A 27,712-nucleotide genomic window follows, 5' to 3' on the forward strand; every position below is an offset into this window, starting at 1 on the left:
CAGATGCTTACATTTTTCATCAGAAAATGGAAACGAAACTGATTGTTTAGCAAAGGTGAAACTAATTGTTGACCACTTCAACAACAAGATGGATGAGGTGTACTATCCATGTAAAGAGTTGTCACTGGACGAATCCATGGTGTTGTGGCGAGGAAGATTGGTGTTTCGCTAATATATAAAAGGCAAACGCCATAAGTATGGAGTGAAGTTATACTCTCTTACTGAGCCTTTTGGACTGATATTAAGATTTTTAATCTACTCTGGTAAAGACGGAGATTTGTCTGGTAAAGGTCACTCATCTAAGGTAGTGTTGAAACTCATGGAAGGTAAACTTGGAAATGGCCACTCCATTTTTATGGACAACTTCTATAATAGTTTTGAATTGGCAGCTAAGCTTCTCTCTGAAAAAACCTACTGCACTGGAACTTTGAGAGCAGATAGGAAACACAATCCGGCAGCAGTGAAAAGCGCCCAGCTAAAGAAAGGGGAAACACAAGCTCAGTATGCAGAAGGTATTATGGTCGGGAAATGGCGTGACAAACGTACTGTAATGTACGTATCAAACGAGTACGAAAATGAAATGGTCATGGTTGTGAACAAGAGAGGGCAGGAAATCCAAAAGCGCCGGCCAATAGTGCAATACAATGTACACATGAAAGGCATCGACCGAGCGGACCAGATGCTCTCTTATTATCCTTGCGAGCGTAAAACCTTGCGATGGTATAAAAAGATATTTATTCATGTGATGCAAATGATCGTAATAAATGCCATGCAGCTTCACAATATGCATGCGATTGACAAAAAACTCTCTTTGTACGACTTTAGAAGCAGTTTGATAGAGAGTCTTTTACCCCCAAAGCAGCAAGCTCCTCTCATTACTCCGCCAAGAAACCCAACCCACAAACTTGTACAAAATGAAGAACGGGATAAAAAGGGTGACAGAAAACGTAAAGATTGTAGGGTATGCTACAAGAATGAAAAGAAAAGGAAGATGACAACATATACATATTCTGTTTGTCCAGGTAAACCAGGACTTTGTGCTGTCAATTGTTTTGACATACATCACAGAGGCCAGCAGTAAAAGCCATGCCCTCAAGACCTTGTAAATATTGTATATAGTTTTATTTGTTTTTGTTTTGCACTATATAATGAAATAATTTCAAATTGGATTGTTTTTACGGTAGCCACTCGCGTTATTAGACTTTTTAGCCGCGCTCTGTGCGACAAAACTCTTTCCGTGTGCTGACCCCGCGGATCCGCGGGTCAATCTGTGACGTCATGTAATCTGCCATTTTGGATCACAGACGTTATTATCTGCCCATAAATCAGCCTCTGATAGCAAATGGTAAGTGTATTAATAAATATTAGACTTTAGGTTCTGGGGCAATTTACATGTATTTGCCGTCAGCAGTCAACGTGTTAAATGATCTTTTACAACACAGAAGTAAAATACTTTAGAACAGTGCACCATAAGTAATTAGTAGCACATAGAAATTACAGAGTTTATTTGTGTAAAGGGATTTTACATTTTTCCCTGACCAACGTCGAAATTCCCTGACTTTTCCCTGACTTGAGACCGGATTCCCTGACTTTTCCCTGACTTCCCTGATTTCCCTGACCTGTAGCATCCCTGAACAACCACATACGATGCTTAGGTTGGCTACATAATTATGAAATCTATTTTGAGCTTGGAATGGAATTTGAACTCTCTTCCAGGGAAAGGTTATTGGCCAAATGAGAATGACAGACAACCAAAGCACACATTAAATTTTGTTTAGTTGCAGTTGTCACACCTAAAAGATTGATGCAGAACCACAATAACTACCTTACAGTCACTTCAAGCGAACTATAACAAGTTAGAAAAAAAAACAATAACTGACAAATTGCAAGTAACCATGTATACATAACAAACTGAAAATAAGTTGAATGTTCTTCTGACTTACTGTAGAAGTCAATACCAGCAAATCATGGTCCAAAAGAAATTCCACAGAGCCCTCTCTTTTTAGCAAAGAAATGTTGTCCTTCAATCCACACAATAACTCAGTAATTTAGTGCATTGACAAATTATGATAGTGCAATTTAAATATGAAGAAATTCCAATATTAATATTAACAATAACTGTCAAGTTCCACACTTTAATTGAAAACAACAACTTACATAAATAATATATTGTAATCTTTAAAAATGGATAAAATAGCTTAATTAAAATGTATACATGTATTTTAAAAATAAACATGATATAATAATATTAACAGTAAACCACTAATAAAATGCAACTTCACAAGGAGAAAAACTCAAAACAATAAAAAACCTTATACATAAAAGTGCTTACACTCAGTAAAAAACCTTAAATGTAACATTCTATGTTAATATACACACAAATATATTCTTTCTTATAATTTAATCATTTACATTACAATTGATGAGATACCAAATTTACTCAAAATTAGTTTTAAGAATGCAATACAATTGATACTTCTGACAGAAACTTTACTACTGTAATTTAGTTAAACTCTGTATTAATAAAACAGCTAGATTCATCAATAAAAAAAGATTACAATAAGCATAAACTTTAATAGTCTGTAGTAAAGCATAATTTTCACAAAATGCAACAAAAATATCAAAACAAGTCTACTCAAGTCACATACACATTACCAGCCAAACGATAACAATAAAACATCTAAGTGATAAAGGACTTGAACAATAGCTGTTTACTTTGTTAAGTGCACTACAACTACCATTTCTTATCTTGAGCTTACCTCCTTAACCTCAACCATAGACTTTCCATGACTGGCAAGACAAAAAAATAAAACAGATGTTACTCTATAATAGCAAAATGAGAATAATATAATTTAATTTATTAACATACAAAATACTTTATTCTGCATTGTATCTATGTTTCTAGGAATTAATATTGTTATCATTGTTTACTTTGGTAAAAATAACTTTAGTTATTATACTTTTGAAAAACTTTTTTAAGTTTGTACTGACAGGAAAAATAGTTTTTTGTCCATAAACAATTCTAAGTTGTCTGTGAATTGCTGCCACTGAATATAGCCTGGCTGCAAAATGTATGACAGCATGTACTCACACTTGGCAGAACATTTTGAAAAACTAGAGCACATTAATTAGCACTTAGATAATTATCACTATACCAAGGCTAACTCAACAATGGTCATATTACCTCCTTCAATTCCAAAAAAGTGAAGAAACAGAGGTTAATTTTTGAACGGTTCTTGTATAATCTAGTATAAATAAACCTAATATAAATCATGTTTGTTTATTTTAACCTAGATATTAGATATATGTGTTACAAATCAGAAACTCTTTATTACAAAATTTCTTAGATAAATGAATAGCGTCAGTTTACAGTGGATACAATTCAAATTGTATACAAAAATAATGTTTTGTTAGATTAGTTATTCACCAGTTCAGATTAATTTGCAGATCTGAAACAAGTGTTTACTGATTTTTTTGCATCACTATATAATGGCAAATGCCAAAAAACCATGTTACCTTCTTGTATCCATAGAAGGGAAATACAAACATACATGGTCGAACCACTCATTCTCAGAATAAAATACCTAATTCTACTTCCTTTGATGGCCATATTCCAAGATCACTCATTGCGCTTACATTATATGCTTGCACCAAATATGATGTACAAAAAGTGTTAATAGTTTTATTATAATATGTTATTCAAATTACTTATAAAATGTATGAGATTCTCACCACCCGCCACGTTGATGAAGTCTTCACCCGTTGCTTTGTAGACCTCGATATACCGGTTGTTGATGTGGTGTTTGTGTCGCTTGAGTGCGAGGTCCCGGTGCTCCTGGTTTACAAACCGTATCAATGCCTCTCCGTTCCGCCTCCCTTGTAGACTCAGACACAGCGCTACACCTCCCCTGCAAAATATACAGTCATCTATATCTAGAAGACCACATGTTGTATTTCCTTATAAAAATGTGTATGTGTCAGTTTTGACTATGTCATCATTGCAATGTCTGAAGCTACTTATTTCACAATAAAATATAAACTCAGGGCATTACCTCGATTTTATGGATAATGAAAGTTCTAAAATTAGGCATCACATTACTTAACATAAAAATTACTAATTAAAAATCCTGGATTTTGTTGTGTTTAGGTTCAATATAACATTTTTTAATCTTTTTATATTTTGGACCTTTTCTTATTAAGTTATTAAATGTGTTAGTAGACCTTATTTTTTAAATAGCTATAATAAACATTATTTACATCTATTTGATATTGCTTGAACTAAACGATTAAACCGTAGTTTTATTTTCTCAAAAAAGATCACTTTAAAATAAATTTGAAGTAAATATCATCCTCATAAGAGGGCAATAGTTTCTCAAGCTTTGTTTCAGGTTCCATGGTCTTCAAACTTAACAACTGTATATGTTGGAATTTAAAAATAAACTTTAAACTCATCATACTACTGTTAGTGAAATGCAAGTTAGAATAAGAGATATTTTCTAATCCATTAATTACAAAATAATGTTAAGAGCGATAAAAAGCACTTCCAATCAAACTATTGTACTGTGCAAATCTGCAATGACAAAGCTTCTGACAATTAACTTTAACGACAAGAAAACCACTACAAAACTTTTTTATGATACAATGATAAGAAAAACACAATTCACTTCAATTATTTTTTATAATCTTTATTGTAACAAGTCAATTAATCCCCATTTGTTATAATTAATAATAAGCTAACTTATTTGACTATGTGTGATTGTGTATTTCATCTTTGTCACATTTTACATACTCGTTTAAATAACCGACAAAACCAATTTATTTACACAGTAAATTTTGTTTCAGTAATTACTGATGTTGATAAGCTATAAAATATTTTATGATTTTGGTATTTGTAAACTAAAAACTTCATTCTAACTCTGTTTGTTAACAAAATGCATGTTTTACAAAGAACTAATAACTGAAATCTCTGTTTACCTGTAATATTATATATTTTATGTTCTTTATAACAATAATAAAGTAAGAAAAGTTGTGTTATAACTCATATTATAGAATTCTTTTTAATCAATTGATTTTGTGAATCAGTTTGATAGTATTTCAGAATTTTATTTAAAATAGGTTAAAAAATCAACAAATAGGCTGTAAAAATATGGAAAAACAGCTCTGATTAATACTAAGGCTTTACAACTCGTCAACAGACAATGGATAATATTCTAAGAATTAAATTAAAATGTATCAGTATTTTATTTTTTTTCCTTACTTCATTTAGATCTTTGCTTAAAAGTGACTAAAAAAAGGTTAGAAGGAAAATTATTCGACTAGTTTACACAAGTCCCGTACAATTGACAGCAGAGATGAGAACTGTTATCAGTCAGCCTCACTGATAACCCACAAGATGTTTACATTTCTTCCACTGACAGATTATTGGTGTTATTAATTAGCTCTGCCACTTATTGGCCAATCCCCATCTGAGAATGTTACACTGTTTCACTCACACAGAAACTATCAAAACTGCACCATTTGGTTATTTTGCTAAGATACACCCTTGATGAACAGCTGTGCAGACTATGAATGTGAGATTTATCTCTAAAAGCTTAAGCAACAACTACAGAAACTGTAGGACTGCACCGTTAGCACCCTCTCCTTATTTCACATTTGGATAAAACCGTTTACTTGCTCCAAGTTACAGACAGGTGTCGGCCATGAAACTGGGAAAGTATGTCTTTATTACTATTATTTATAGCTAGTCCAAGACGTGAGAGGTAAAGTGCTATGATTTCCACACTACTATCTCAATAGTACTTTTAAACTATGCTGTTGTAACATAGTAAAATCTTATCTGCTTTAAGATTTCTTTCAAACTGTTGTTCCAAACCATAAAAATTATTATTTTCACAAAAACATAAATATACAATCTGTTGCAAAAGTATTTTCTTTTATCAAAAAAGCAAGTTGGTATCACAATATTTAGCTCTATATTTATCCTTATTTATGATCTCAACACTGGAAAACTCAGTAATTATTGCATATATTTTCTCTGCAAAACTATGATTGTCATGAAATTTATTTATTTAAAAAAAGTTTATACAAAAATAGTTAAAACTTTATATGACAAAACTTTATGATATAACATTACAGAATTGTGATTTGACACATTTAAAAAAATTAAAGGTTACAAAATGGCTGGAAAATTACAGGTTGCTGATTGAAGGGACTCCAAGTATGTTGACGATTTAATAATATTTTTATATGTAATACTGTACATCACTCTGAATTATAAACCATTTACTTTATGATACAATTCTAAAAAAAACCCATTTTGGAGTTTATTATATGAAGTAGTTGGTATTTTGAACATACAAAAATGTTGGAGAATCAGGAGTAAAGGATTGTAACTGAGTCTTAACATTTTATTTAAGTCTGGCAATTTTCCCCCTTCAGTATAAATATGACAATTATCCCCTGTAATTTAAACTTGCTGGTTTTCTACCTCAGTTTAAATCTTATAAAATTCCCACTCCATTATATATTCCAACTTCTTTCAAACCACTTACAGTTTTAATGGATGTAGTGTGCAGGCAAATTTTTTAATCTTTAAAAGTTTTACCACTCCAGTGTACTTTCATCTTGCGATGTGTGAGTTTTGTAAGATGATTGAACTTTCACAGATATTGCAGCTGGAATCATGGGTATTCCCATTTTACCAGAAAGACTTCTTTACTACAATACCCGATTCACGAAACTAGGAAAACTATCTAACTCAGATAGAAAATCAGCTGTTACAGAATTAGGATAGCCAGCAGACTGAGGCAGGAAAACTATCTAACTCAGATAGAAAATCAAGCTATTATGAATTACGAAACTAGCAGACACACTGAGGCAGGAAAACAATTACTCCTTCTAACTCAGATAGAAAATCAAGCTATTATGAATTACGAAACTAGCAGACACACTGAGGCAGGAAAACAATTACTCCTCAGATAGAAAATCAACTGTTACAGAATTAGGAAAGCCAGCAGACTTACACTGAGGCAGGAAAACTATCTAACTCAGATAGAAAATCAAGCTATTATGAATCGGAAACTAGCAGACACACTGAGGCAGGAAAACTATCTGGCGTATTTCAGGTAGAAAATCAGATGTTAGGCGTTAGGAGTTAAGAACTAGCAGACTTACACTGATGCAGACATGGGGTCAGAATAGAAGATGGCTGGGAAGTGGAACAGAGTTTGTAACTGTTTAAAACACAAAACAAACTGACAGGACTGAGGAAAACAGAACCCATTATGTAGATGACACTTGAGTATGCTGGTGAGTGGTTCCCTTAGCCCAATTACATGGTAATCGTTCAGAGAGAGACAAGCCTGTTGACAACTCTGCCAAATATCATTCAAATTCTGTAAACGACCAACTGAACTTTCAAAAATATTTCCAATATTATTGAGAACATTATTATTAGGTGAGAACAATGTATTGAAATAATATTTGATATAAACATAGTTTGCTATAATTATAAAACATTTTTATCCAAAACAGGTATATCTTAACATTAAAACAAAATGTTTTTTTAATACAAAATAATCCTGGTATCTCCAAAATTATACAGTGTTACTTTAATAATTAAGTATATCAATAAATAAACAGTCAATATTTCTGAAAATAATATTTTCATGTAATACTACTTTGACAACACAACTCACATGTTATCTATATCAAGAAAATGTATGTTATTATGAATAATACTCGTAGATGGATTATAACAACTGTTCTTTCTTTCCACAATAATAAAAATTAAACAACTTTTAACATGAAACTTAGTGACATTTATTAAACTTATAAATAAAAATAAACAGTATATCTATTATTTAAAATATAAATTAAAATACATTAAACTCAATAGCAACAATGGAAAACAAAATAATAATGACATTCCAATGTACATAAAGTTACAAGGAATGGTGGTAACTTACTTGGCCACATTCAACCCCCGAAAGAATTTGGCAATATCCTGATCAGAAGCTTGCCAAGGCAACCCTCTCGCTCTCACAACACAGTTGTTGTCTACTTCCTCATTCTTGGAACTGAAACAAAAACGAAACACGTGATAAATGAATACAATCCAAAATCAAACAAAAGTAATATAGTAAAGAACTCTAATTGTCGTCTAACTTTAGCATCGTCTTGTTGTCATAGAAACTAAATAATCGTGCAATGACAGAGATGAAAACTTACAAAATATATGAATAACGCGACCTCAACTTTGACTGTCTGAATGCTCTATACATCAAGTGAGCTTTCCGCATAATTCACTACAACTACAACTAACGAGATCTTGTGGGAATATTGTGTGTATAAGACATAACCACAGTCAGCAAGGAAACACTGCACAAGGTGCTGGTGGACGAACAGAACTAGTTGCCAACTGGTTGCATTTACATCAATACCAGTTTTTATACTACTCATTGATTAAGTTTATATAAACTCTCCTCTACCTTAGTTATGCTAAACAGAGGAGTTATGCAGTTAGTTATGCAGTCTAACTGCTCAGAGGAGACCAATAGAAATTATTTAATATGGAAATAGCTTAAGTGTTCGAACTAATTGTTCTTTTCAATAAACAAAATAAATTTGATTAGTTTGAAATTATTTAACTCAAACACGCTTTGAAACACACTGTAGCTTCATTACTGCTCAAACATACGGCAACACTAGACAAATGACATTGGTTTTGGACAAATAAGTCATCAAATAAAAGCTAAATTGGTCATCCATAGGCTTATTTTAATAAATCAGGTACAGAGTTGTGTTTACTTACATAAGAACTGTATTTGTGCCAACGTGTGGTTTACCCTTCCTTACCTTTAATTACTTGTATTTCTAAAATGCTTTATGTCTATCACAAAATGGAATTGTAGGTGTAATAGATTTATTAGGATACATTATCTCATAATTGATTTCATACAGTTATTCTGTTTATATCAGTTAATATTTTATTATTGAAAGTTGGACTATGAACTTTATATTAGTAACAATATTTATTACTTCTGTCCTTTTGATTATTTGTAATTTTTGGCTCCATAAGTGCCAGTAATATGATTTCCAAAGCAAGTGTGATATTTAAAAACATCAAAGTTGATTTTAAGTATTATACAGTCAAAAGAAATTTGTTAATCTACCAGTATTTAAATTACAGTATTTCCTCTATACTGTATTTTAATTTTTAGGACGCTAATTAAATAATTCCGATACATTTTTGTATTTACATTTTAGCAATATACTATAATAATATCCGATTTTATAGGGAAGATCAAGGTAACACTGTACACCAGAATCATCCTGTTTCAGAGTGCTGCCAATTCTGTAGAGAACCTTGTTTGCAGCTGGAATATGTAACTTAGGCTATTTGTAATATTTTGTTTAAACTTAATTAGTTTATGAACCTAATGCATTTCAATTTTGTAATAGTGAAGTGTTATCCATTGCTGTATACTGTATGATTAACCCAAAAACATGTACTGTGGGGCAATTATGTACTGTGCAATGTTTATGTAACTTCTTATTTTAAGTATGTTGTACTAGTAAAATTTTTCAAACAATTGCTCTCAGTAGGAAACCTAAAGGTTTCAGCAAAATATTCCAAAAAATAAACACAGACAGGTACAGTATATAGCATTTCCTCAATATCCCTTACATCATAAGTAAATATTAAAATTATGAATATTCTTATTAATAAATATTGTTGTTTAAATAATTAATTTGGATGCATTGAAATATACGATCATCTTATCATACTGGCATTAAGAAATAATGATAACAGACAAATATCCTCGTTAAAAGCTAGTTACATGTCAAAACACAGCACAACTGAACTAATGATACATACTTAATGCAAGATGAAACACATAAATTCTTATGAGATTTTTCTTGATTACCAAAAAGTTCAAATTAGACTGAACACAGAACCTGACTAGTCACACAACAGGTATGACTGTACAGCTTGGAGATGTTTGCACAAGTGGTGCTCTAGCTACACATCCACAAATGTTCTGTTCTCTGCTCACCAACCGATCCCAGCTTACCAAGCACTGAGAGGATTTCTTCTATCACAAACACTAAAACTCCTGCATCACAATTTCCTTCACATTTATATCGATGCTGGTGGCTCTTTTAAGGACATTATGCATAATATAGTGCCCTAAGAATAAATTTGATGAGCCTAAATATAAATAGTCTTGTAGGAGTTTACAGTTTTGGTTTCACTTGAGATCAAGATCTACCAACAATGTTGAATCCTATACTATTTTTACTCTCAAGTTTTAGATACAGAATGTTGTGGGATACCTAGTTTTGAAGCTGCAATTTATAAGCTTTAAACTGTTTTACTTTGGCATTTTAATCATAAATGATATTAATATTATAAAAACCGAAAAGCAACTTGATGCCATAAAATATGTACTATTAAACAGAGATGTCTCACAAAACTTTACAACACAATTCTGCCACAATAAGAGCTTGCTGAAGCTTCACACTGTTCATATCGGACAAAAACTTAAGATTACCAGAACAGCCGCAATGACAAGACCACCACCATTCTGGTATCAAGGGATCTAAATTACTTTATAGAAGGAAGGCAATTTTCTTTGGTGTAGTATTTTATGGTTGGGGATTTTAAACAGAAAAAAGGTCATTACTGACACTAGTCTTTGTTCATTAATAGAACCAGAAACACTAAATTTCGAGATGTTATAACCAATACCATCCTCAGATGGGAACAAAATTCATCCACTAGTGTAAGAGATTTGATGAAAGTTTGAAATAGAAGCCCTTAGTTTTGTGATATTAATGAAGGTAAATACCTGTAACCATTTGATGTCCAATTACAATGTGTTATATGAGTGTCACATCTATACTCTGTAATATACAATATCACAAATGAAATAATATTCCAAATCCTGTATTAAAGTTACCACCTTCGTATTTGTAAAATACCGATACTTTTTTAGTTAACTTCTTGAGTTATTTCCCACACTTACAATATCTACTCTAAGCTAATCATTAACCATTTTCATATACACAAAATCCTAATTATCCATATTTCTCTAGATAGAATTACTTTTTAAATCCTGAAATTCTTGCTGCTACTAAATACTTTGATTAATTTTATTTACACAGAAAAAAAATAGCACTAGTCCATAAATTGATTTAAATTTCAAAGTTAAAAGCAGTTCAATCTGGTTACAGCTCAATAACAAGAAATAAAACTTACCAATGGTTGCATAAGGGAGACTGATAAGGGATCCAATAGATTAATATGGCTGATAGGGTTAACAGTAACTGGATATACAGATAGCCTGATAGCCCTGATGACATCTAGATAAGGAAATGGGCTCTCACTGGGTACAACACTTGCGTTCTGGCAATTTTTCTAGTACTGTTAATAATATATAGGGTTTTCATTATACATAGTAAATATTATAAAAAATGTCACATAAAATACTTTACAGCAGTGGCAGTTTAAAAACTTGCATCAAATTTTACAAAAGAATAATTTTTTCTGAGATATTTTTCTAGCCTTATACACTTATAACCAACCATCAGCCAAATAGATAATACTTATTCATCTGTTACACAACTAGGAAAAGAGACTAAATAAAATCTTTAAAGGTTTGTATGTAATTAACTGAAAGTGATTTAATATTTATTTACATGTCTGGTAGTTAGTTTTTTATTTTTTCAAGCAAAATATATGATGTGAGAAAAAATTATAATATTTTTTAATCTTTTGATACTCTCTAATTTCAACCTCTATGAATTTCCAGAAAAGCCAGGTTGTGTGCTTATAAAACACAAATTGGCTCTCAGCTCCTGCACTATCAGTAGTCAAACAACTCATGCCACCCTATATTTCTTGTATGCTGAGGAATTTAAGCACTTGGTAAAACTTTAAAGGCGGGTTGATGTTTCACTCAATTAAATATAATGTATAACAACTCGTGTGAAAATAATGTGATCTTAGATCAATTCCAACTTTCTCTTTCTTTGCTTTGCGCAAATTATAAATACCCACAACCCGACGTGGGTAAAATAGATTACCCATGTTGAGTTATGAGTATTATCGTTTTGCCCAATCTCTGGTGAACGTGTTTATTTAGGAAATTGAGTACTTTCGTATACCCACAACGCGTTCTGGGTATTTTGCTTCGGCCAATGTCTGAATAAAATGCTCACTCCACGACGTGGGTAATTCACGTTGTCCACATTGCGAAGTGAGTAAAAATTTCGGACATTGTCCGAATTCGGAGTTTGAATGTAACATATGCATAACTGGTATTTTATGCTAAAATTATTTAATAATTAGAATTATTTGACTGGTAGTAAGTGAATGTTTTAAGTAAATAAACACAGATAGGTGAAAAACTAAGAGTTTTAGACATGATTAATGAGGTAACACTGTTGATACAGGATGAAAATATTCTGTAAGACTGGTAGTATGCTATGTTGTCAATTATTTTAGTTAGTGTTTTTAAATAATTAATGATCTGTTACAAACCAAAACAAAACTCAACCTTAGTTTAATAGTGACATTAGGTATTATAATGATACAAATTATTACAATATTACAAGTATACAAAAAACCAAGTGTCCATCAAAAACATCATCAAGAAACACAGGAAGGACCAACTCCTTTTATTTCAAACAACACTACAATATATACAAAATACAGTTGCATTGAATATTCAAAAAAAATATATCTAAATTCTCACAGATGCAAAAACATAACAAAATGTATTAAATAATATGCAAACTAAAATTAATTCACCATCAAGGTACAAACAATGTTAAAATAAAAATTGGAACTGTATGTAAAAACTCTTAAATCAATTTTTATTTTCTTTTGATAGAAGCTACAACAAGAATACTAGGTAAATCATAAGCAGTTACAGTTTTGACCCAACTCACTGACAACGTCAGAGTTGTGCAAATTTAAACTGAAAATAAACTGTTTCGACAGCCAGATAACCACACAGAGGCTACCAAAGATCACAAAAGTGGCAACTCAAAGAGAATTAAGTGATAACTGTGGAGCTACCAGAACTCAAGATAAGACTATTGTTCGAAGGTCACTCACTTAGCTCTCAGGTCACTTATGTTATATAGATAAAGCTGAAAATAATTACCACAAAGAGAAATGATTATGATTCCAATATATGAACTTTTCATATGTAGTCTGACAAAAATTCCAATTATACAATTTAATGGGCATTGACAATCATATTTCCAGAGAATATCCTTTATATTTATCCTTTATCTAAGGTTTAGTAAGAAAGAAGTACTTTATGAAGAAAACATACTTCAACATTATTCAATTTAAATAACATACTTGAATTTTAAATGTAGATCATGGTTGTTTTATTTTTTTTAGCAATATTTCTTTTTAATTCATACTTACATACTTATTTTATACCTATACAAAATGTTTGTAAAAGTATGTCATGTCAGTAAAGTGTTATGTGTTTACTCATTGTAAAGTTAATAAAAAATTAAAGAAACAGTTTTTGTTTAGTATATACAGTTGTTTAGTATATACAATCTATTGTATAGCCAATATTTTGAGGGGAAATTCCTTTGCTAAGTATAACAGCTAAGTAATCGATACTACTCTGTATTATTAACTAACAACAGGAAATAAGTTTTAAAAACACCATGATTAACTTTAAAATACAAGTAATTAGGCTAATCTGCAGTGTTGGTCAGTTGAATTTGCCTGCTCAATCAATAAAGGTGGAGAACTTTGGAGATCCTGGAATTAAAAAGATTAAGATATAAATCTTTATCATAACAGACTATTGTCTTCCAGGTTTTGAGTACTTATTGATTTTTTAATGACATTCTCTCTTTAATAACTATCATAAATTATTTGTTTTTGCCTATATGAGATAAATAATTCTAAAGGAGTTGACAATACCTCTAAATTAGTTTTATTAAGTAGTCACTCTATGATTTAAAACTAAATTTTCACAAGAAACAAAACACAATCACAATATATTATAGGTGTAATCATAAATACAGAAAGCAACTGTACATAATGGACCAGTACATTCACAAGATGGATCATGTGATAACGGAATGGGAGCAGAGCCAAGCAAGTGAGCCAGATAAGAGCCATAACATAGCCACTTGAGCCCTCTGGGAGTGAGGTTAGATAACGACCCTGGCACCTACCTTTACTGTGCAATGGCAATCTTGTGAGTGAAACATATCCAGAAATTTATTTCATCTTCACGTCTTTTATAGTACTGTAGCTAATTAAGAATTAGTTAGTCTTTTGGCATGTCAAAAAATTAAAGTGTCAAAATACACCACAGCAGCTGATAGAAGTGAATGTTTACATACCAGAGACTAGTATTGCAAGAGTCTCACACTACAAGGAGTTCTAAGACTTCTAGACTTAATAAAGGTTCAGTGTGGTTCAGTCATTCTATATTCGGTAAAATATGCAGTCAATGTGTTAACAATACATTTATGCTGCACCAAATCATTTATCTTACTTACTGTTGTCCCTACTCAAGTCTTCAAGACTGTAACACTAAAATTTGTAATGCTTTAAATTTACATCCTTTCTCTAATATTTCTTTTTTGTTGTCTACAAGTTTTATTCAATCCCACCATGTAAAATTATTAATTAGTAGTCAAGTTCCAAACCTGCTTACGAAGCTCTTCTAAAATGTTTCAATATCATATCTCCTCACTTAGTGCTTTAGAGAGCTTCTCAATCCAAAGTACTGTAAATATTGTTAGTAATGATTGATACTTGGTAAGTATTTTTCCAGAAATGTTACAAAATTGGTATAATTGCTTGTTCAAATTACGCGGCAACTTTTTCTTCAAAAAGACAATACTAAATAGTCACCTACAGTAGGATAAGAGAAACTGTCAGCCTACTGAGACAGCCTTCAATCATGCTCAGCCAAATTCTATGGTTGGAAATGCAAAACCATGGTTGTCATAGAAAACATTCTTGTTTATGTAGAAATGAAGTTTCACACAAAATTTAAAATCAATGAATGTAATCTTTCTCTAGACATCTTGCCACATAGTAAATCCCCATTATTTTATTAAATTAGGTTTCATTGCACTGTTCAAATCATAAAAGTTCCATTAAGCTAAGGAGGATACTACAATTATACAAGACTCCACTGAAATAAAATTTTGCCACCATATTTGACATTTACTTTCCACTCTTTTTCTTTTTACTTTATGCATAAAAGTCACAAGGTGAAATCTCAAATGATTGGCTTCAGTTTCTTTTCAAATCTATTCTGCTTTTTCTCGTTGCCATCATGGTTACCCATAAAAACCAATGTGAAAATATTCGTTAATGCTCAGCCAAATCCCATGGAGTTACATGCACCATCATAGAACTAATTGGTGATAATTTATAAATGAAGCTTCTTGCAAATTTTCATATCTAATCATCAGTTTGTTTTAGAGATATCGCCCAGACAGACAGACCGAAATAACATTTTTCTACCCCATGAGTGATAGGCTTCACTAAAACTCAGCCAATCATCAAAAGTTATTACTACGAAAAACAAAGCTAGAGACTATGGAATTGTTGTCACTGCAAGTTTGTTCTGGTTGAGACTATACCAGAGCTGACATTGATACTGAGGGCTAGAGGTCACAGAGCTATCAGGGGCTGAGATAGTGGTCACCCTTCTACTGCATGCTGCACAACTGGTACCCTTGCTCAGAGGCTCCATTTCACAATCCAAGGGTACACAGTTAACAACCAAAACAGGAACAAACTCAAATTTGCAAACTCATATTTTAACAATACATATATACTTGTATATATTTAATTATATTTATAATTATGTTTTACTTTAATTGTTGCTGCTAAGGAAAACTACTAGGACTTTGTAGTTTTGAAGAGAATTGATTTGATTCTACAGAGTATAAAAACTCACCAAGTTTACAAAAATATAGATATAAAGTAAATTGTATGAACTTCTTGAATCATTTGATGTTTTGTTTTGTTTTGTGATCTAAAAATCAAGATTTTTAATTTGTTGATTTTTTATGCTTATGAGTAAAAATAACGTATTAAGTGAAAATATTCAAAGTAATAAAACGGATTCCAAAGTCTCCCTTTTTAAAAAAGATACACTCAGTTGTTCTATGACAGGCATCTACGAGAGAACTGTATTGTTGCAAGTCAGCTATCTGATTGGTATAGAGTCAGTTTAGCGACTCTGGCGATGTGGAAGCGTGACAAAACAATGGCAGTGAATAGCTCATAAAATCCAATGACAGCATACTGTTCTATGCTGCCATGTACACAGGTGTACTGTTATGTATTCCTATTGTATGTTCAATATATCTCCCACAGACCACTTACAGTTAGTAGCCAACTATGTACTGTATTTAAACTGACAATGAAAATTAAAACGTACATAGAAGTTTAACCTAATTTTCTTAAGTCGTTGTGGATATATGGACATATTTGAAAAATTATCAAGGAGATGAAATTAACTATTATGCAGCCTTTCAGCTCCCATTGTACAAAATGTGGAAGATACTTAAAATAAAAATTCATATATTTAACAGTTTAAAGAAATCATTAAAAAATAATAAGCAGTGTATGACAAAATGCAGAAAATAATTTTCCACCAAACAGTATAATTAGTAATGTATTTAATTTAACAACGCAGAAAAATATAACAACAAATTTTAAATAAAGTAATTTTAATCATTTCAATAATGCACTGAACAACTATGTGGAAGTCTTGGGCCAAAGTAGAGATAGGCGAGCCACACGTCACCACACATTTGATAGTTCTGACAAACAGCTGTCACTAATTGATCCATTTTACTCACACAGTGCTGGAGGCATTGCAACTTTTCAGTATTTTATACGCACTAGCATCTGCTCAGTTTTCCCTTGTCTTCTCCCAGTGAAGTGCATTGTAATCTTCCTGTAGTTTACACCAATTAATATATGCACAGTTAGTTCCTTTGTCTTTTCCCAGCAGTGGAACCATTTAATTTTTTTCTTGCTTTAAACCCACTATTGTCTGAAACGTCCTGTGTTTTACAGCTACTTCCTTCTGCACAATTTCTCCTCTACAAGTTACAATAATATGAGCCCATAATCAGTTATTCAGTTTCAGGTGAAACTTAGTTAATCCAGTTTAAAGAATTAACTTTATTTTATATTTCCTAAAACTCAAATAAAGAAAAAAAGGAAAATAGAAATTATGAAACTGACCCTTGTTCAATGTTTCTAACTCACATTGTGGCATAGATGGGTGAACTATATTGGTAGGGATTGAGAACTCTATTAACTATGTTCCTAGAGATGTATTCACTGAAAACACCAATAACACAGACTATGAAACGACAACTGTGAGACAATGTAATTGGGTCTCAACCATCTAGATCCACCCTTAACTAAAGACTAGTTAGTTATATTATACATTTTGTAGATTATACCCAGCAATTTGCAGAGAATAAAAGCATCTTTTTTGTAATTACATTACTACATAAGTCTAATCAATTTCAATTATTATTCCTACACAGTCTACTAAAGCATTGCCTCCACAGTTATAATTATACATATTAATTGTCAATACAATTCAAAGATGTAAAAACTGGGCAAAATTCACTATGTTGCTTCTTAAATTTGTGTAAGTCTCAAAAATTTGTATGTTTCCGGGGAGGCCCCCCCAATTTCGTCTTGACCTCCCTCCCCCAAATTAATTTCCTGGCTACAGTCCTGGTGTCAGAGGCTTTTGTTCTACATAGAAGCTGAAAAACATTTTTAGAAATCATTTGTTTATGAGGCAGAATTAGTTTCCTGCATAACCTTCATCTGTTAACAAGACTTGCTACAATACCAAGATGAATTAAGGGTTATTATAGCTTTAAATTGTTTTATGAATGACCACCTAAGACTTAAGGGCCCATTGTAACTTACAGAAATACAAGTTGTTCTTAAAACATTAACTCAGTCCTTATAAACTAAATATTGCTAAATATTGTTATATCTTAGAACTGACGGTTTCAAAACTTAGATGTGTAATGCTTAAAGTATTAAAAAATGAGTTGGTTATAATATTATAGATATAATAATACCAATAATACATTCAGCTAATGTATCGGAATAAAAAAACATGAGCAAGTTGTTATTACAACCACCCCATTCCTATTAATTATTACTCTATTTCTCTCAACTCTATTGTACTCACCAAATGCCAGGTTCAAGCTTGTCGTCGATTGTTTCCGGATTATTGAAAGTGTGGCCTACAACAAATCCATAAAATATGTCAGCAAAGTGAGGAACTATTAATGATGATGGAGTTAAAAGGAACAATCACACCATTTTACCAAGTAATTTTTTTTAATACAAAAAGGCTGATCATCAAATAAAATGTTTGAAGAATTAGTCCATGATAACTCTTATTAAAATACAACAATAGTTTTATTTATTATTTTTGTTTTATTACTTCTTCTTTAACAAAAGTACACGACATCTTATTAAAAACGTACATTTTGTTCATTTAAATTTACAATATAAATATATTAAATTTTGTTTCACATAATAACTTGCTAAAAAACTTGTTTGTGATACACTGTACTATAGTAAAACGATTAACATAAGCCCTGAAAATTCTTTGAGAATTTGGTAAGAATTAAGTTTTAATGTTTTCTGTTGTTCTCAGTGTTCAAACTCTGATTCACATAAACTTAACTTCACGAATTCATGAAGAACCAACTAGAGCTTCAATGTTGTGCTCAAATTTACATAGCTAGCTGAAAGACAGTTTCAATTATTTCAATGACATTTTCAAGAAATGTTAACAAATAGTACACGAATTTGAAAAATATGTGCATTCAAATATTTTAACTTTGAAAAGGACTTTTACTTTGTGATTAACATATGCCCCCGTAAAACTAACAATTGGTCTTATTTGAAAAAAATTATTTATTTTTGAGTAAACCTAATTGTAATCAAATGAAAATATGTAAACTTGAATATGTTAGCAATTTCGAGAAGTAAATAATTTTCAACTAGTGACTAACCAGCAGCAGCACCAATCAACGAGAGATGCAATGACAACTGAGTGTACCATTGTGAACATTTCCTGAAAATGTTATTACTTGAAACCGTATTTGATGTATTCTCTACCTAAAAGTGCAGACAATTGACATCATCAATTGTTTCCAATGTTTTGAAACTTTCTTCAAGTATTTTTAACTTCTTTAGTACTTGAATATCAAAAAATACATACATTATGGCTAAAAATTTAACTGCAAACACACAGTTCAAAAGTATATTCTAAAGTTATTGCCTTTCATGTACTTACATTAGAACCTAAAGACAAACATTACGCTTGTGAAACTTAAAATCTTGTTTCGCTGTACACATACATTACTAACAGGGCTCTAACAGGGACGGAATGATCACCCTTACAGTTAGCCCTAGATAAGATGTCTGTGTATACCAGCGCGCGGCGCCCCACCACAATGTTATCTTTGTGTGTGAGACTTGACCGAAATGAATCACGTCGATAATCTGTTAGCACACCAGTTTTGGTCACGTTCACGTCAATCGTAACAGAGTTGCGTCGTAACAAAGCCTAGCCTGGATGATGCCTGTGATCTCACTTTTTCAGTGCTGACCCGTGTTCGGGTTCTGTTTCTGCAATATCCGTTCGATTTCCGGCCGCAAAGAATGGTATCCTCTGCAACACGCCATTGTCCGCCGCGCGGCATTTCGCACCGGGAATCTAGTGGTAAGTTTACTGGGGGGGGGACGATATATTCGGAGAAGGCTTAAGAATGTAACTATCTATTTACTCTGGTTTTAAATATCATACACCGAAGTCAAAACCTGTGTAGCTACCCCAATCCCTAACTCGGACTATCTATCGATCTCCAACACAGTGACGAGTGTTACCGAATGTGGTTGACTATTTTGAGAATTATACAATCCTGTATCGATGATGATACAAAAATGAAATAATAATATTGAGAGATCGATAATCGCTTTCTTCACTACAGGTTGTGGTATTAGCTATTTTAACGATGGACTTACAAGATTCAAAGATTTTTTATTTATTGTGTGATATCATAGAGCTCCTGTGCTGGATTCTCAGAAAAAATCGTATAAAAATAAGAGGTTAACACAGGAATGTAGTTTGATCCAATAACTATCGATTGTTTACTAAACATTGAAAACTGTTCGATGTGCCGATGTGTAGTACAAGGACGATATCAATCGTGATGATCAAAATCCAAACATCCCGATAAGGAAGGGTTGCGGGTTATAGCTTTCCACTCGACTAGTCTTGAGAAGGTCGATAGTGAAAGAGTATTTGGAAAAAAAAGGGTAAATACGGCTCGTAAACACGACTCAGAACAGCTGAGTCACTGTCGACGAGTAGCGATTGGCCGCGCGACCTTTGTCCTTACAAGTCCAACGCCCTCACTTTCTGTGTGCCGTCCTAAATAAGTAAGTTTTTCAAATGAATCATACAAAATATTTTGGAATGAGAAAGGATCCCAATTCTGGATGACACAAAACCTTATATTTCTGCAGCTAACACCAGTTGCAAAATTTGAAGATGTGACGACTTATAGTTGATGCTGATTCCTTGAGATTCTTGTTAGCTTTGAATAGATGTCCTATAGTTCTTGGGTTTGCCACATGCCTGGATTTCCTCTCGTTCCGATATTTTTCCGAGGAATGTGCCAGTTCAATGTTAGAGAAAGTTTCTTTTCAAAACTTTACGCCAAAAATATTATGTTAAATAACTACTTGCGTCCGCTGTTTAATTAAATCTGCTATTTTATCCTTACCAGCCTTTCAGAACAATCTTACAGTTTGTCTGATCTGTAGGCAATTTTCAACAAGGATTCAAGATGAATGGCAAATAATAATCAATGTTCTTCAATATTTCTATGAAAAAACAAAGCTTCTAATTCCTGGAGGGAGGCACAAATCTTTGTTCCGAGATTCAATTATATTTACTCTAGATTCTTGGATCTGTACTAAAGTCTCCCCGTGACATGGAACCGCTTTCACCGCCAGGCAAAAATCGCACGGGAATGGAAGGCAATGGCGGCGCTGCACGGTGAGCAGGAAACGTGTCTGCATTCTCACATTACGCCGATTTAGCAGTCTACACAGCTTTGTGTTCTACTGCAATATTCCCGCTTACCTAGTGGGTGCGGCGCGACGCCATGGCTTCATAGTTACAACTTGTCGTTACAACAGTTTTGTACCACACAATTACTTTTGCTACGGTAGAAAGGAAGCGATTCTGGGGCCAAGATTGCCGTCTTAAACTAATTCTATGTCGGTGAGAGGGAGAGAGACTAACTACAGATTGAATAACTACTAAAATGTTTCAGAACGATAAGCAACCATCTGGTCAATTAAAACTATTTGCGGCCATCGCTACAGACATATTGTAAACCATGCTTATTATCGGGGAAATGGAGCAAGTATAGACTGTAGCAAACGACGTTTTGGTACAATGAACATTTTCTTGTCTGCTACTTGTACCATAAAAGAATCAGCAAATATTTTACTGGTATATGATGGATTACAAGGAACTGATAGTCTAGAAGCATTATCGGAAACAAGACGTGAACAGAGTACAGGACGTACAGACTTATCTTCTGGTACATGACGAAGCAGACAGTTAACAATGTTTGGCGAGTTTACATTAGCCCCATGTGCGATGCGATACCCGACACCAGACACATGCACTCCAGTCTCGACTCGCACATCTCGGTGATAGTCTAGAAGCATTATCGGAAACAAGACGTGAACAGAGTACAGGACGTACAGACTTATCTTCTGGTACATGACGAAGCAGACAGTTAACAATGTTTGGCGAGTTTACATTAGCCCCATGTGCGATGCGATACCCGACACCAGACACATGCACTCCAGTCTCGACTCGCACATCTCGGTGATAGTCTAGAAGCATTATCGGAAACAAGACGTGAACAGAGTACAGGACGTACAGACTTATCTTCTGGTACATGACGAAGCAGACAGTTAACAATGTTTGGCGAGTTTACATTAGCCCCATGTGCGATGCGATACCCGACACCAGACACATGCACTCCAGTCTCGACTCGCTCATCTCAGTACTTATACTACAAAACCCTGAGCGGCAATAGCAAAATGTAATTTTGATACCCAAACTTTAGTCAGTACACTTCAGAGGGTATTTCATACATCAGTTAGTAAAACTTTCCGTACTGACTGTTAGCAGCAAAGCAATTTGTCCCGTTCCATACCGTAAATAACCGTTATTTGGTCTGGCTTTGTACTATAGAAATACGTTGTTCTTATTGAGCAAAACTTAAGACTTGTCTTAATAGTTTTTGTATTTCATTGATGTGGTTAACTATGTGTAGGCCAAACATCTGGAATAGACACATTTTCCTCGCCTCTTATTAATCGGATCTAAATTCCATAACAACAACCCAAAGCAGATTTCGTACATAATAATAGGTCCCATTACAATATATCTGGATCGCGAGTCACGTATGTATCAACATATTAAAATAAGTTCAATTCGCAAAAAAGATATGAGTTGCATTACTCACTTAATATTATTTTTAATTACAAACAATACAAAACACTATACAACTATTAAACGCACAAATAAATCCGTAACTAAGTGTAACAGAAGGAACGCTAAAATAAACGGTTCTGATCGATAGTGTGTATGCCTCCTTGTATGCCTTCGAAATTCGTGTCCGTAATTTTAACGGGAGTAATTTTTAATAGTATTTATATTTTATAATGAATTGCCTTTGATTGGCAGCTTCACTCCTCGGTCCTGGCGTTAACAACGTTTATACACGTCGCTGGGGAGTACAATGTTGGTTGGTTGACTTCAATACAACGTTGTAAATTTATGGCTACAATATGCACGCTTAATACGTATGAAACCCAGCAACAACCCTCCCTTGAGTGTACACAGAGCGGAAGTAAACACAAGAACGCGGTGGACATGTATAATGTAACCCTGTATTTTGCAGTGTGACCATGGGACCCTAAGGGAGAAAGGTCTTGGCGAGGAAGAGCCACCGCCACCTCCACCGCCCTCGCCCACGTCACTTCACGCTCACCCGCGCCGCCTTATCGTCTAAAGTGCCACATCTAGGACAGACTCTGATAATGTTCGTCTGTCTGTCTGCAGATAATCTAAACGTTCAGGAACCTCTATATTACAGGTCAAGGCTTGTTATCAGTTACGAGGTCGAAAACACCAAACATGTTATTAGAAATGTATCATTATGATTTTTTAAGCGATGAATACTAATAATATTGTATTGATACGCATACAAAACCAGTAACTACCAGCTACTACTGTGATGTCTCAGGTCGATTGTCATAAAATACCAGTAAAAAGCTAGGGATACGTTTGAAGGTACCATTTTAAACGCATTATGAAATAATATTATAAGCCATGCTTTTAAAATCAATGCTACAGATTGTAAGACTCGCACAAGATAATAATTAAGCATCCATTCATAAACAATAACTGCCATAAGCGCGTCTATATTAAATCCAGCCTTCTAATAAGACTGTGCCATATCGTTTCTTAAAAATACTGTTTGTCAATATATCGTTTAAATTCCAAAATAACGGGAAGAAACGAGAAATCTTTAGCCTGCACATTACGGTTTGTATTGAGAGCCCAGCAAGTATGAGGATGGAAATTATTTTGCAGATTATCCCGTACGTTTCAATAGTAGCTAGAGAGCAGACACTCTACAACACAGACATCACACATGTATGGAATAGTTATAACACTACAACCTACGTAGGTCCAGAAAAAGTAAGATAGGCTACTATTGCCAAACAAAATCCTGCAGTTGTAACAGCTTATTGTTCTAAGTAAACATGCTAACAATCTATGTTCCTTACATATGTATGGTACAGAAAAATTAAAATTTGTAATACGTTTGAGAATATAAAATATAAAACTCACACTATTACTAAGGGATTTATATTGTAACAGATCCATATGCAAGTATTGTCGTGTGTCGAGTGTATACCTCCATACACTCACGCAGGCCCCTACAGATGCGTGCCTTCGCGCGTCGCGCACCACAACCTTGCTATCTACTGCTGTGACATCAACTGATACCATGGCGTATGAAACTACGTTTTTTTTGTTCAGTGTATTAAATCATTTATTACATATTTTATCTCAATTAAAGCTACAGAAAATGAGTCTAAATCCGACAGAAAAGTAATATTTTACAGTTTAGTAGTGGAATCGTGATTTTAATGGTAACTATATACATTTGTATATCTGCTGTACTATTTCGTAACTAGATAAAATTTAAACTAATGTTTCTTTATTTTTAATGTGGAATAAAATTTACTCAATTAAATGTGAATCAATAAAATCGGGTAATGCAAACAGAGAAAACAGTCAATGCCGTTTTCAGTACTCGCGACTGAACGCTTGGGGCGACGCGGCGAGGTCGACTCTACTGCTAGGGATAGGCTATAGAACGATTCATTTTGTCTGTTGTATAAGAGGTATTTGTATTTATAGTATTACTAGCAGTTACCTGCGGCTCCACAAGCAATTATCAGAATCGAAGGCCATAGCTTTCTTAGTGAAAGCATTTAATAATGTAGCCCTACAATTTTGTTCAACATATTTGTAGAAGAAATGTCTGGTAAATATTATTTCAGTATCATTAGATAAGAGACTCCAAAACGTTATAAGAGTCTCAAAAACCTAATTTGGTAAAAAAAGTGTCAACTTCCGTCTGTTTACATTAATGTTCTATCTAACGTATTTCAAGTGCCATAGTTGAGTATGACTTTTGCCCCGACCAAGGAACTATTTTCAAAATAAACCAACTTCGATTAAGCGTCCACTTTCGGCTCTTTTAATTTAATTTCTGTCTACGATTTTTCAAAAACCATAGTGATAATCTATTTTTTGTCCCGATAAAGAAAGTATATAACACTTACGTACGGTGGCTTTGGAATCCAACTTATAGCGAGATTGAAAAGCGTTTATTTGCGGTATGCTATGTTTCTGGTTTTATAAACAATATTAATTTTTACCGCGATCAAGGAAATAGCTTCAGAAATGCTAATAAAAATGTTACTGTGGGTTATTCTTTGGAGATAGATATACCGCGGACGTTTTTGTAGGCCTTTATGAAATGTTCAATTTCCTGTATATTATTTTGTTATAAGTCGTAAGATTTAGTCAGTATTAACAATGAAAGCACTCAGAAATAACAATTTTCGCATTATATACAATTTTCTCTACTTTCTATGACTAACACATATTCATGTATCATACCTAGGAATCTGCAATAGTTCATATCGAAGCCAACAGTGAAAACCCTATCAAACTCCGTTTATTAGTTCAGAAAAAATCGATACACAAACAGACCAACAATAAAGCGACTTTATACTATGTATTGATTATACTTTTACACCACCTGCTAACGACGACAAATATTTTAGCCTGCTTGAACTAGGTTAAAATATGTTCTGAGACGTTCGTTTTGTTGTTCGTGCGCGTTCGTTGTACCGTCGTGACTTCCGCTCAAGACAACGTCCGCTGAATGACATACTGAGACAGAGTTTTGGTAACAGCGAGACTAGCCGTAACTAGACGTCCGCTGAATTTGACATACTGACACAGAGTTGTGTTAACAGCGAGACCTGCCGCGACTAGACGTCCGCTGAATTTGACATACTGACACAGAGTTGTGTTAACAGCGAGACCTGCCGCGACTAGACGTCCGCTGAATTTGACATACTGACACAGAGTTGTGTTAACAGCGAGACCTGCCGCGACTAGACATCCGCTGAATTTGACATACTGACACAGAGTTGTGTTAACAGCGAGACCTGCCGCGACTAGACGTCCGCTGAATTTGACATACTGAGACAGAGTTGTAGTAACAGCGAGACCTGCCGCGACTAGACGTCCGCTGAATTTGACATACTGAGACAGAGTTGTAGTAACAGCGAGACCTGCCGCGACTAGACGTCCGCTGAATTTGACATACTGAGACAGAGTTGTGTTAACAGCGAGACCTGCCGCGACTAGACGTCCGCTGAATTTGACATACTGAGACAGAGTTGTAGTAACAGCGAGACCTGCCGCGACTAGACGTCCGCTGAATTTGACATACTGACACAGAGTTGTGTTAACAGCGAGACCTGCCGCGACTAGACGTCCGCTGAATTTGACATACTGACACAGAGTTGTGTTAACAGCGAGACCTGCCGCGACTAGACGTCCGCTGAATTTGACATACTGAGACAGAGTTGTAGTAACAGCGAGACCTGCCGCGACTAGACGTCGCTGAATTTGACATACTGACACAGAGTTGTGTTAACAGCGAGACCTGCCGCGACTAGACGTCAGCTGAATTTGACATACTGAGACAGAGTTGTGTTAACAGCGAGACCTGCCGCGACTAGACGTCCGCTGAATTTGACATACTGACACAGAGTTGTGTTAACAGCGAGACCTGCCGCGACTAGACATCCGCTGAATTTGACATACTGACACAGAGTTGTGTTAACAGCGAGACCTGCCGCGACTAGACGTCCGCTGAATTTGACATACTGAGACAGAGTTGTATTAACCGCGAGACCTGCCGCGACTAGACGTACGCTGAAGTTGACATACTGAGACAGAGTTTTGGTAACCGCGAGACCCGCCGTAACAGACGTCAGCTGAATTTGACATACTGAGACAGAGTTGTATTAACCGCGAGACCTGCCGCGACTAGACGTACGCTGAAGTTGACATACTGAGACAGAGTTTGGTAACCGCGGGACCCGCCGTAACAGACGTTCGCTAAAGATGACATACTGAGACAGAGTTGTATTAAGCGAGCCCCATCGTTTCAGACGTCCCTTGAAGATGGTATCAAGGGCTCTTAACCCTACATACACAACTACTACAGATATCACACAAGACATCGCATTCCAACGACAGACTTCTTCATCCGTTATTTATAGTGTCTTCATATCTCTATGTCTATTCTCTCTCATCTACTGTACTTTCTTTTTTGGTATCTAGTAGGAGTTTGAAATAACACAAGGGATTGAAGCATTACTTTCTTTGAATTTTAATAAGTTAATTATGTATTTAATATGTACATGTGCTACTTGTTTAAATGTTAAGCACCGAATATCAGTGCATTGAATGTAAGTATGTTAATCTACATCTCATTATGAATTCCTTTCCCCTTTATTGATGTGGAGATTTAATACAGAAAAAGTAATTTCAGATAGCAGTTATTTAAATTTGGATTAAAGTACCTATATTAATTTTGTATATTTTTATTATAATTTTATATTTCTTACTGGAAATCTTTAAAAAAATATTTTAAATGTAAAGGATAAATCAATAAAACCTCGTGTGAATTATTAATATAAACATTTTTAAAACTTGTATGTATTCTAAGACACTGCTTACATTTAAGTTTGAAAATATTTAATTTTTTAAGTTTATGTAACTTTATATTTTAAAATAGTTTCATGTCTTATTTGCATTTTTTATTTGTATAAATTTCTCTAAATGTTATAATTAAAACTTATAAGAAACAATTATTTAGTGATGTTTAAAACCTGTATTTATTATTGAATTACGGTTAAACTTCTTATTTGAATCTATTATAA

At 33.7% G+C, this 27,712-nt stretch overlaps 1 protein-coding gene across 1 annotated transcript in view; it reads right to left on the reverse strand.

Moving 5' to 3' along the window:
* LOC124370219 (RNA-binding protein fusilli) overlaps positions 1 to 27,712 on the reverse strand; it is a 181,204-nt gene that overhangs the window by 38,749 nt on the left and 114,743 nt on the right. The window contains exons 6-8 of the mRNA XM_046828513.1: positions 18,249 to 18,303; positions 7,968 to 8,078; positions 3,733 to 3,908 (exon numbers count right to left, since the gene is read on the reverse strand). Coding sequence (XP_046684469.1) covers positions 3,733 to 3,908; positions 7,968 to 8,078; positions 18,249 to 18,303 — 342 coding nt within the window. The remainder of the gene's footprint in view (positions 1 to 3,732; positions 3,909 to 7,967; positions 8,079 to 18,248; positions 18,304 to 27,712) is intronic.

This window comes from Homalodisca vitripennis, chromosome 1 (genome assembly GCF_021130785.1).
Source record: "Homalodisca vitripennis isolate AUS2020 chromosome 1, UT_GWSS_2.1, whole genome shotgun sequence".
In the NCBI taxonomy this organism is placed as follows: domain Eukaryota; kingdom Metazoa; phylum Arthropoda; class Insecta; order Hemiptera; family Cicadellidae; genus Homalodisca; species Homalodisca vitripennis.